At 29.0% G+C, this 12816-nt stretch overlaps 3 protein-coding genes across 3 annotated transcripts; 1 reads left to right on the top strand and 2 right to left on the bottom strand.

Annotated features, from left to right (window-relative positions):
* Positions 1-1854: 1854 nt before the first annotated feature.
* On the top strand, positions 1855-2592 carry LOC119686438 (glycine-rich cell wall structural protein-like). Its single transcript, XM_038101022.1, has 3 exons — positions 1855-2236; positions 2295-2306; positions 2372-2592. The coding sequence occupies exons 1-3, from the start codon at positions 1984-1986 to the stop codon at positions 2515-2517; spliced, it is 411 nt and encodes a 136-aa protein (XP_037956950.1). The 5' UTR covers positions 1855-1983; the 3' UTR covers positions 2518-2592.
* Positions 2593-2986: 394 nt separating this feature from the next.
* LOC119683999 (tyrosine-protein kinase transmembrane receptor Ror2) lies at positions 2987-6814 on the bottom strand. The gene is made up of 5 exons (XM_038097929.1): positions 6326-6814; positions 5968-6247; positions 5657-5899; positions 5161-5600; positions 2987-4235 (listed from the first exon to the last, which is right to left on the bottom strand). The coding sequence occupies exons 1-5, from the start codon at positions 6662-6664 to the stop codon at positions 3432-3434; spliced, it is 2106 nt and encodes a 701-aa protein (XP_037953857.1). The 5' UTR covers positions 6665-6814; the 3' UTR covers positions 2987-3431.
* Positions 6815-7162: 348 nt separating this feature from the next.
* Positions 7163-10549, bottom strand: LOC119683056. Its single transcript, XM_038096658.1, has 3 exons — positions 10366-10549; positions 10096-10182; positions 7163-7266 (listed from the first exon to the last, which is right to left on the bottom strand). The coding sequence occupies exons 1-3, from the start codon at positions 10462-10464 to the stop codon at positions 7231-7233; spliced, it is 222 nt and encodes a 73-aa protein (XP_037952586.1). The 5' UTR covers positions 10465-10549; the 3' UTR covers positions 7163-7230.
* Positions 10550-12816: the final 2267 nt, after the last annotated feature.

The raw sequence follows: 12816 nt of genomic DNA on the forward strand, positions 1-12816 counted from the left end.
ACCCGGCCGTTCAAGGAACCTATACTTACCTAGACCCGGTTCTACGTAAGTAACTGATTTTGACTTAAAAACATTTTTATAATTTTGTCTAAATGCAAGTTAGTCGTAGGTAACTCATAATCCTTGGAATTAGTCTACAAAAATCTTATATCTGTATTATCTGTAGGAATAAAGTAACACTTCCTTTGAGCTTCAAGTAAAATAATGGAGGGTTCCAGAGTTGTCTGTGTAGATCCCAAACTTGGCAAATTTCATCAGTACTTAAAACCGAATAAAAATCTTTTGGGAAGTCCTAGACTATAAAATAAGATTCGAAATCGTCGACTTATAGATTTTTTTTAAAACAGACTTAAACTAAAAACCATCCTCTTTTTTCGAACACTATGATTACCAGAGTCTTTTATTCTTTTAGGTGAACTTAAATAAATTTGGTAACCAATTTGTTTGTAAGTTTTTCAATGGTACCCTAATTGTTCTGAATGGAAACGTGGCACTGGAGCAGAAGTGCATAAAACCAGAATTTCATATGTAGAACTCATGAATAAATATTCACAAATTTTCAAATCAGAAATTCACGCCATCGAAATATATATACACAGACTTTATAATCTATACACAGACTTTATAATATATAATATCATCTACATATTTAATGATATAGGTTTACACGACGCAAACAGTCAAATCAATATTTGAGTAAAGTTCAGACGGGCAGTTAGTATGAGACTGTTTACAGTAATGTAATCAATTAGACAGGAAATTCAGCAAAAGTAATAAGCGAAAAATCTATGATTCCGTTACTAATTATTGCATTCGATTAAACGATGAGCCGTATGAGTTATACTGTGACATAAATAATATTAAACATTTTAAAAATCAGTGGACTCACTATAACGAATCCATTCGGAAAACGAAAACGGCGGAAAACGTGGTAAAGGACGTACGTGTCTTTGGTGGACAGACAGGTGAAAAATGATTTAAAGACACTCGGTTAAACCAATTGGCGATATCAAGGAACTGATCGGGCTGGTTGACTGAGGTTACTGGGCAAGTATGACACACGCTTTTTATGCCCAACTAGGTGAGTGGAGTAGAAACAAGAAACGAGTATCTAGAAATCTAGCAAAACGATTCAAAGTACTTGTTGGAAAAAATTGAAGAATGCTAACCCGAATATTGATAAAAACAGTTTTTGCAGTAATAAGACTGTTACTTGAACCATACTAAGGAAGTATTCTAAACCCACAAAAGTACGCGATTCAGTACAAAAGAAGTTTTGCTGGGTATTTATACACTTTCCAGTTGAGAATATAATAAGTTTGGGGTTTCAGGGTTCAGCAATCATCACTCCCTTTCCTTTTCCTCTACTCTATAATATTTTATACTAATCGGATTAAATTCGAAATGTTTCTTCTGATGAAAAAACGGATATAGACCTTTTAGATTGCAGTTGCTACTTTAGATTTTAATAATAAAAATAAAAATAATAATGACAAACCAAAACAAAACCGTAGCTGCAATTGGTGATTTTTTCAAGTTTTGTATATATAACTGGGACTACGACGTTCTAATTATTTAAAAGTACAATATATTAGAATGTAAATAAGTTTATTTTATTTTCCATATTATTAATATACTTTATTCTTATATATTAAAGTATATATTATGTATTGATATTTAATATATTTTATAAATCTACATGCATATCACTATTACAAATTTATTTATATAGATATACGATAATCCACCTATATACATATATTGAAATTAATAGCTAATTGTGCTAAAAGGTTCTGAATGTGGTGTTAATAGTTCTACGCTCTCAAATTTTGAATAAATTTAACACATTCTAACTGGTTACCAATTTCTATCTAGTAATCCACAAAACTCTCTTGAAACGGTATGGATGTGATAACGTTTTCTAATTTAGTTTAGTCGTTGAATGAATGAGAATTGCTTAAGACGTTCCTAAAAATTAAAGAAATGTATTTGTTTCGGAATATTAGTCTTTTAATATTAATTCTGGCTGTAGTAGAAGTATTTGCGAGAGGTGGTGGAGGCGGAGGCGGCGGTCATGGCGGTGGTGGTGGTCACGGAGGCGGTCATGGAGGTTTTGGTGGTGGCCGAGGAGGGTTTGGAGGTGGCCGTGGAGGCTTTGGAGGTGGCCGTGGAGGCTTTGGAGGTGGCCGTGGAGGCTTTGGAGGTGGTCGTGGTGGATATGGAGGTGTTCATGGAGGTTTTATTAATAAAATAATTACATTGTGAAGTAAATCTTAAATTATACTTTTTTATAGGATTTGTTGGAGGTGGTTTCTCACATGACCTTTTACAGACTTAAGTTTCTTTTATAAAATATTGATTTATTTTTAAGGTTACGGCGGAAGAGGTGGATATGGACGAGGTCATATTGGTGGATTTGGTGGAATTCCTATAGTTTATCGCAGACCTTATTATAGTTATTTTCCTATTCCAATTCCAATATCTAGACCTTATTATGATGATTATGACTATTATTAAAATTGGAAAATATAGTAAAAATCATAGGTGATGCAGAAATACAGATTTCAGTGAAATGTAAAAAATTTGAATTTTGTTTATCAATTATTTTCTTATTGCTAATTAATTTATTTATGCAAACAAATTTAATATTTTGCGCAGTTGTGCCAATTATTAAATTTTTGTTTAATGTACTTAATATTTATTTAAATACAATTAAATTAATTATTTTTTTGTTTGATTAGATTAAAACTGATCCTGCAAAAATAACTTCTATTTTTTGTTCAAGTATAATTTATTGAAACTTTATTGTTTATAAGTTTTATATTACAAACAAAACTACAAATAATATTTATAAAATCATTATTTCTTAATTACAATTTTGTTTTACTTATATTTTAATATTAAACTTTATTATAAATGTTACATTTCTAAATAATTTTATAAATAATCTTTAAGAAAATAAATCACTAAAATTTTTGTTTTGGAGACTAGAATATGTTCAGATGATATTTCGTTATTAGTTTTTAATATTTTTTAGTTAAGAAATATTTCATTTTATTTTATACAAATAGAACGCAATATAAAATGTTTGTAGTCTTTCTAATCGTTGATCGGATGACTGTATATGATATACACATGAAATGCTGTGGCAGCTTTCGTTTCAATTATGCAGTGTTATAAAGGATATTAATTCTTTAAAGAACAACTTCTCTGGAACACACTGATTTTGTATACATATTTTTTTCAATTTCTTATTAACAAATCTTTAAAATGCCTTACTTATGTGTTAAATTATTGTACGTGCAATTCCATTACAGTTTAGTTATAAAAGTAATATCTTCACATAAATAAACTTATATAGAAACACTCTATTATTCACTCTTTGTTTACTATATATTAAGCGTGACTATTTGACTTGCTTGTTTTTCAAACTACATCATAGTTTTGCACTCGTACTCTACAATGCTGTGTTGTATGCAGTGATTGACCTCAGCAAAACTTGGACGCTCATTTGGTTTTCGATTCCAGCAACGTCGCATCAATGCATAAACGGAGAGTGGCGTGTTGTCTGGACAACTAAGCACATTACCATCCTTAATGAATTTAATAACTTCTTCATGTGTTATGCCAAAATATGGTTGCAATGCAAAGGAGAAAATCTCCCATAGACAAATACCATATGCCCATATATCTGATTCAATCGAGAATTTGTTATACAATATACTCTCCAAAGGCATCCAGCGTATTGGTATTACATCATTTTCGTCACCTTTATAATAGTCTTGCATATAAATCTTATGTGACAGACCGAAGTCAGCAATTTTTACTATCATTTCCTCGTTGATTAAGCAGTTCCGTGTCGCCAAGTCACGATGCACAAATTTTCGTTCCGAAAGATATACCATACCAGCAGCTATTTGTGCCGCAATTTGTAACAAGTGACCTTCGTTAAGTTCACGCCGATTTAATGGTTGTATTTGATGCGTAGCATATGGTGAGCAGGAGCGTAAAAATTCACTTAAATCACCAGGTGACATAAATTCAAAAAGTAAACACATTGGTCTTCCTAGAGCGCAAACGCCTAATAACTTTACAATATTGGAATGATCGAATTCAGCAAGTAAGCAAGCTTCACGCTCAAAATCCATTTGCATTTGATCACTAGCATCGTCCTTAAGCATCTTAACAGCAACCAGTAAATCGTCATTTCCAGGTACCAAACCGGGAGCTTTTGCCTGTAAGACAAATATTAAAATCAATAAATTATTACGATCAAAATAAAATTTGCTAAATACTTAGAATACGAAAATGAAAGAAGAAACAATAAATTTAAATTCTACCAGCAAATATTATATTAAAAGCAAAAATTTGAAAAATATCAAGCCTAAATATATCGAGTTGATGAAATGCCAGGCTAGACCTAATAAAAATTTAAAAACTTAAATTTGAAAATTTTTATGCATTTGTATACCCACACCGTATAGTTTCTATCTTCATGACACTCTCTTGCAATTGTAAAATTACCTAAAAGTGAACTTTGAAGATAAAATCTTAAATTTTAAATGAAGAAATAATGGAAAATTGACAATTTTTGTGCTTTTCACTAGAAAATGCCAAATACTTTTTGACCAATCTCAACATATATACATTTCAATATATATATGCATACTTTTAAACAGCGGGAGTTAAGTTCTGCATTAATATAAATATAATATTTATTTGGCATTAATTTGTATAATTTTGTCTCTAATCCAATGGTTAAATTTTTTTTTATCAATGGATAAAAGTCTATAAAAAAGTATCACATGAAAAGACAATTATCTAAGTTAAGAAAGGTTCAAAATATACCACGACACTACACAGTATCCATAGTAATGTTATTAAATATCTGAACTGTGCATAAACGTTGAGGGTAAATATTTTGAACAAAAATTCTACTAAATTTCTAAAGTTAATTTTAATGCACGGTAAGCAGGTCTTAACTTAATGCACGGTACGCAGATCTTAGATCTGTCATTGAACAGTCACGAAGATTATGAGGAATATTCAAATTAGTCAGTGACCCAGATGGCTGGGACTCTGCAGAAACTCCCCAGCTATCAAAGAGTAATAGTGCTCAAATGCATTAGTTCGGAAAAGGTTCAACATCACTTTACTTACTTGAAAAACTCTACCAAAAGCACCCTGACCTAAGGAACGCACATAAACAATGTCCCCACGTGGATACTCCAATTTTTCCAATTTTGTATTCAATTTCGTCTTTGCCTCATTAGTGCTGTGTATTGTTGCAGTACTGCGTATTGTTCCACACTTCAAATTCACAGCAGCATTGGAAGATTCAATTGTTTCTCTGCTATCATTTAGGTTGCATTCTCCTCTCGTCGATACATTACATTCGGAAGTAAGTGTTGGTTGTTGTTGTTGCTGTTGGTTGAACTCCTTATGTTTAGAGATTTTATGGACAAGTAATATGATTAAATGGAGTGCAACTATGCCAATAAAACCAATTCCAGCCAATAAGAAAATCATTGATGGCGTAAAAAATGTTTCCATCTTAATGGGTGTATTGAAATCTTTGTTCAGTGCATCGATATAATCAGCTAAAAACAAATATATTAAAAATTAATAAATATTTATGGATTAACATACGACTTACGACACAAAGGAATATCACAATGTTGCCAACGCACAGATTCATCTGTTGTATAACACCAAGGATAGGGTTCTTCTGCTCCAGCATTACGACAATAGTTTTCACCTTCAGCGATTTGTGGAAAAACTTGTGGCGGTTGTATGTGCTTATGTGGATGTTGCACATCCCAACGTTGACAAGGTATGCCCGTTTTTGTTACATTCATTGTACCAAGATAATAACGGCCATTACCATTGCGGCAATCGTCTATAGTTAACAAATGAGTTTAGTTGTAATCTTTGGAATTTTTAAGTATTATTGCTTAATATACTTACAGCTTACTTCATTATCCTTGATTTCAGTCAAGCCAATATAAGAACAGTTCGGTTTTCTGGCAGTGGCATTATGCTTTGGTAAAACAGCACAATTTGGTAAACGGAAATGTCCTCTGCTCTTAATAAAGATATTACGTTCTTTTTTCTCCTCTATCAATACCCAATCATTGTAGCAATATTGTAGATGCGTCGCTGTGCAATCTTCATAACAAAGCGGAACTTTAATAGTGCGTCCATTCTCAACGAAACAACGCGGGAATGCGTAAGCACACAGCATTTTCTGGAAATATATTAATATTGTTAATAAGAAACTATATACTATATAGTCTATTTGTATAAATTGTAAGAATTTACTTACTTCAGCAGCATGTCTGCATAGGCCGGTTAATTCAGTAATTAACTCTTCCCACAAGCCCGTAGTGATTTGTTCGTTTTTCCACCCACCATTTGGATCCTCACGACTATACCACACTTGTCCGCTTATGTGATGCTTACATATCTTACCATTGTACGGTGCACAGTAGCCCTTTTCTTCATGTCCCCACGCATTTTCATGTTCAGAGTGTCTTCGATGATGCCTACCTGGTAGTTCTATTTCGGCTTTTAGATAATTTTCGGCATTGACACCGGTTGAGGATAAAAATACACACACCAAAACAGAAATCAAATAAAAACAAAATTTTCTCCTTCTTAACATTTCAATTTTGTTTTAAGGAAGCAAAAAATCTAATTTCTTCCCTTACGCTTCTCTTGCGCTAACTTTTGGAAGTATTTTTATTAACACAAATGCTGAGAAGATTAGGACTTTTAGCTGATATTGAATATATTATAAAACCACTAAATAATATTTAACACTTTTTATGGCAACACAATAATTATTTTATCCATTTATAAACAATTTTTTTGTTTGTTAGCAGGAGATAAAATATTTTTACTTCTAACTCCGTCGACGCCTTTTGCACAACGACAGGATATGAGCGCTTATGAAACTTAACTATTTTAGGGGTGAGTTTGAGATTGAGAGTACAGGGTTGTTTTTGCCCACTGACTTTCAACTCCTTTGCACCTTTTAATAATAAATGATAAGTTACTATATATATGTATAAAAATATTAAATGATAATATTTAATCAGATGATTTTTTTTCACATTTAATATTCTAAAAAATAATAATAAAAATATTTAGTTTTGTTAAATTTAATTTATTTTAAATTTCCAATCATAATTATAATTATATTGAATTTTACTAATGCGTATATATCATTTATTTCTCTTCTTCATCACCAATTACTTCCAAACCCTAAAACGAAATAGAAAAAAAAATTATTTAAGATGATTTTAGGACTAACTTATAGGTGATAAACTAAAAGAACTTATATATCATCATTATACAACAAATTTTTATACTGACCTAGCCAATATAATACTTAAATACTAAAATGTTATAAATACATCGATATTCAAAATTAATAGTTTAAAATTTAATGACATCTTCTTTAAGATTAAACCCTCTTTAAACCAAAACACACATTATAAATAGTAATAATTACAGTTGCATGAAATATAATTAATTTAAATATAAATTATTATAAATAATAAAAACATTATTACTATAAGTGGTAATAAATACATTTAAATAAAATATAATTATAATGCATATTTTAAAAGTTCTTATAAGGATCTTATATGTCGTATACATTTTATACAACAAAATAGAATTTAACTTTATTAGATTTTGATTAGATGTCCATAGTAGTCTTAGTGATACAGTTACGCTTTTTTTATAGCTTTACTTTATAATAACACTTCAAGTTTTGCTCAAATAGAGCATTAATATGTCCACAATCTAAAGCTTATTGGCATTAACAAAACTTAGCAGTAATTCTTTTTAACTCTAATATATCTAGTTGAAGTTTATATGGTGGCTGTACTTAAAGTATTTGCTGCTGTCCTTCTCTGCTAAGTGAAGCATAGGGACTCCACTTAAATTCAAAATAATTAAATTATTTAATAAATTCAAGTACTTTAAGATAAATAAATTCAAAATAAAACTGATGTTAAGCTGACTCTACAAATTTTTGGACCATTTACAAGTATTTTCAAGTACTTGGAAAAGCTACATAAAAACTCTATTAAAAACTAAAACTAAAGAACCGAATATGGACTTGTTTGATATATAAAAAAAAAATAAAATAAAATTAAAAAATAAAATAAAATTAAAAAATAATTAATAACAATGTAACGTGCTTGTACACAACATTTTACTAAGACAGAAAAACTTACTTCTACACTTGACCTTCCTATTTCCAAAATATTAATCGGCCCAGTTAAAAGTTAATAACCAGAAAATACAACAATTAGCTTGCTTATAAACCATTTATTATTGTTAGAAGATATAATAGATTCATTCTGCTTTTTCTAGTCTGAAGAACTGTGAAGAGACTCTCGTAAGCAAAATTGGACAAATCAACTAACTGGAATTAACTGCTCTAATATACCAGTATCTCTTGATTTAAAGTTCAAAACCTTTTTGGTTCGATGAAATTTTTGGTTCCGTTTTCTGATAATTGTAAGACTTGGGTAGATAAGACCCACGTAAGTTTCATTTATATTTTCCAGAATCTGCAAGTGTCAATGACCTTTTATCATTTAAAATATGTTAAGTACGTTTTTGTTAAAAAAGTTTTAGTAACTAATATGAGCCTAAATAAATTATAACTGTATGAGCCTTTGGTCTTTGGTATTGGGTTCTTATAAAGCTATACTAAAAAGCCCGAATCTATTTAAACGAAACTCATAGTGTGATAATATCTTATTATATACAATCTAACATAGAGTTATAGACACTGTTATATGGACACTGTTATTTAATATACATTATTTTACAGTTAATTAAAAAAAAGGAGAGATTCAATATATAAAAGAATAAAAACAACTATTTTAATGTTTGGAAGTTTTCTGAATAAAGATTATTTGAACATGAACTATAAAAGTATTTGTAGATTATTAAATTTATAAATATATCCATAATTATCCATATATCCATAATTAAAAGCTCTATCAGAGAAAAATATTAAGCGCCGTTTGCATTTATAGGAGCTTCAATTTTTATTATATATACTAAAATCATTATGTTATACGAATTCAAAACAGAGAGAGATATAGAAATTGCTGATATCAGAAAAATTTCACTATCAGAAAATGAAGCAAGGTGTTATTTGTTTATTATTAGTAAATAATTTTCTACAGAACAATCAAATAACTAATTTAGAATATTTTGAATAAGAACAATACAAAGCAATAATGTAGAGAAACAGATGTTGCAAGATTCATATATGATAAGGATTATTTTTTAAAAAAATTATATTAGACAAGGTAGAACAGACATATGCGTAATTAAAATTAAATCATTATGCGTGACATTTAAAAACATTTAGTATATTTCTAAGCAAATTAACAAAACTCCAGAAAAATTTTGGAAAATAAAAGGCAAGTACGGCTTTAGGTCAGTTGGTTAATGAACACTGACTCTGAGCATCAAATTTGAAAGGGTATGATTAGTTCAACTCTTGGTACTTGCAGCCTCAAAAAATTATTTACGAATAATTAAATACAAAAATTATTTCCAAGACCACTGATAATGGATAATGGGTATGGTCAGGCAAAAATTCAATGTATTAAAATAATATATAAACAATTTTTGTTATTGTGGTTCATAATATTTTTATTATGTAAGTAGGTATATGTGCAACCGGCTTCTTTTATTTGAAACCCGACACAACTAAACTAAAAAGATAGATTATAATATGATGTCGTTCTAGTGGGAATCTAATTAAATGAAGTCGTGAAGGTTAAAATTTCAATGCTGTGCATTTCTGCAGCGAATTTTTTGTTATTATTCCTACCTAAGGACATTAGCATACTCTAGATGATTACATAGAATGCAATCATTTGAAATGTATGTTTGTTAATTACTTATTTGGTTTTAGCTCAATTTTTAAATTCTAATATTTTCACCCTTCGTCCGATTAATCAATATAACACAAAAAAAAAATTGTTTTATATAAGTTAACCTCTCTGTAACAGATCGTGTATATAAAAACTTAAATAGATCACCTTTAATACTTACATTATGTTTGTATGGGTTGTTCGTTAGTCGATAATCTCGTGAATACATATGACGTTCGAAGCGCTCGTCCATGTTTCGTCGATAACCCTAGAGAAAAGAACATTATTTAATACAATCGGGCCAAGTGAATTAAAGAAATATATTTGTGTAGTGATAATTTATAATATTAATTAAAATTGAAAACAATTAATTAATATAAAAACATAAGCAAATCAATATGTTATTATGTAAGAAGTGTAGACACTTTCGTAGTTTGCGTCCAAAACGTACATTTCCAAATACCAATTTATTTAAACCATACATTGCATATGTAGGCAACGCCATGGCTCCAACAATAATGGCAAAAGAAGGTATAATTTCAAACCACATAATTGAATATCTTTAACTTGTTAATAATTTATTTCACTTCTTCTAAACGAATTGTCCCAAAAAAATATCTTTGACAACTAACACTAACAGCTGTTAATACAGTCGCGTTGCCAACATAACAGAATTGATTGAAACTAAAAATTTGATAGCACTGAAATTTGACTTTTTGTGTAATGCAATGTTGTATTTGAAGAGCAAAACAATTTTTATATGTATGTAATATAAACTATCGTATTGAAATTGAAAACAATAATACAATTATTACTGAAACCTGGAGGTCTATTCCGTAGCTGTGTAAACTGAAGTGTACACAAAAATTTGCTTTCATTTTGGTTTTGCTGATTAGTGAGTTCATATGTCAAAAAGTGTACACTTTTCTCAAATATTATTCACCGTATATTTGGCCGTGAATTTAAAAAAAAAAAACAAGAAATTTTGTTCAAAATTTAATATAAACTTGTATTATTATTTTTTTATTGGTTTTAAAAATGGAAAATAGTAAAAAGTAAGCAAAAGGAGCAAAAGTTTGTTATTAAATATCAACTGTAAAAAACTGTAAAACTGTAACTGTAAAAAAATTATGAAAATATAATATAAAAATTTTTAATATAATTATTATTATAAAATTGCATTATAATTAGTAAAATATCTGCCACTTTGTTTACTTATTCATTTTCAATAACTGAGTTTATTCATTGTAAATACAAATTTCTACACTGAGAACTGCCAAAAATGCATTCAGCACGTCATAATTTTACATTCAGCACGAAAAACTCACTAGAACTTGGGGAATACCATTTTACAAGAAAGTGTAAACTGTGGTGAGAAATGAGTTTTTCGTTTGTGTATACAAAAAAAACACACAATATAAAAAATGCTTTTAAGTCAAAAATAGCTGAGTTAATTGTTTATGTTTTGTACTTCTAAGTACATTTTAATAGTTTAACAAACTATGGAAAAAATATAGTTTTAGAATCAACAAAACAGTACGGATCACAAGTAAAAGTAATTGGCAACGTGTTATATGTATCAGCAATTTTTTTATTAAGGGGCATGTTAAGATTGCAATCACGTCCCGGCAATTGTTGTTGCTTTTAATGCAAAATGAAGTGAATTGTCAATATCACATTTACATTTTGCTTCGAAGACAACAATTTCAGTGGCGTGACTGCAATCATAACATACCCATTATCTGTATACACAATTATAATTTAAAAAATGATATGCTAAGCACAAATTCACGCAAAATGTTTAAAAATTTATATGTAAGGTTTGGTTTTTCACACATTTCAGTATTAAGTATGAAGAGTTTAGTAAATAAGTTAATATTATAGGCCATTTCCACTACGTACTTAGCAAGCTTATCGCACTGAGTAAATTTCATTTACCATACAAATAGCTTCTGTGCTTTTTTACTTACTATAGCATATAGTAAGCAAAATTCGACCAAAATTATACCAAAAATGACGAATGCAACATTGGAAATTATCGGAATTTGAAACATTTGACACATGAAACAAACCATAAACAAACACTCAAAATTCAAAACTAACATTCTAACAATACAAAATTTAATGTCATCTGCTAACAATTAAAATGTAAAAAAACAAAAGCTCTAAAACTAGAACTTTTTGACACATAAAAGCTCTTTCTCATTTCTTAAGTAACTTATTGACACATAAAAGCTCTTTTCCATAACGACCAAAAGCTCAATGTTACTATATGGCTTACTAAGTACGTAGTGGAAACGTAGTATTACAGATATTAATTGTGCCATAAAGTAAAAACATAAGATCATTTGTTGGTTGTTTTTTATTATTATTGGATTATATTATCATAGTTATTTTGCTTATTGTAATACACAATATATATACAATTTTACTTATAATAGTTTATTTACATGCTATAACAATAATTTTGTTTAAAAGTATGCCACGTCAAGTAATTGGATTCTCTTCTTCACAAAATCAAATAAAGATTTTAATCCGATTTTGTAGAAAAGTCAGATAGTCTTTGCACCATTAAATTTTCGTTTGAAGAAAACTAAATATATTCTTTCTAAAATTAATATTAAAATAGTATTTATAATAATACAATTATATAACAATTTTGTAAATAATTCTTATAAACTGTAACAAAATAAAATAAAATAAAATATTGTTGCAACTTTTAGCCTTTTCAATTATGAGCGACACTGCGAAAAGAGATGTGAAAAACAATTTAAAGATAAAATTCAAATTTACTGTTTTGCGGGCTTTTTTCCAAAACAAGCGAACAAGCAATTTTACAATCAAAATTACAATTCAAATTGTCTGAATATCTGAATGAATATAATTACAAAACTATTTTTTA

This window comes from Teleopsis dalmanni, chromosome 2, assembly GCF_002237135.1.
Source record: "Teleopsis dalmanni isolate 2A chromosome 2, ASM223713v2, whole genome shotgun sequence".
Classification (NCBI taxonomy): Eukaryota; Metazoa; Arthropoda; class Insecta; order Diptera; family Diopsidae; genus Teleopsis; species Teleopsis dalmanni.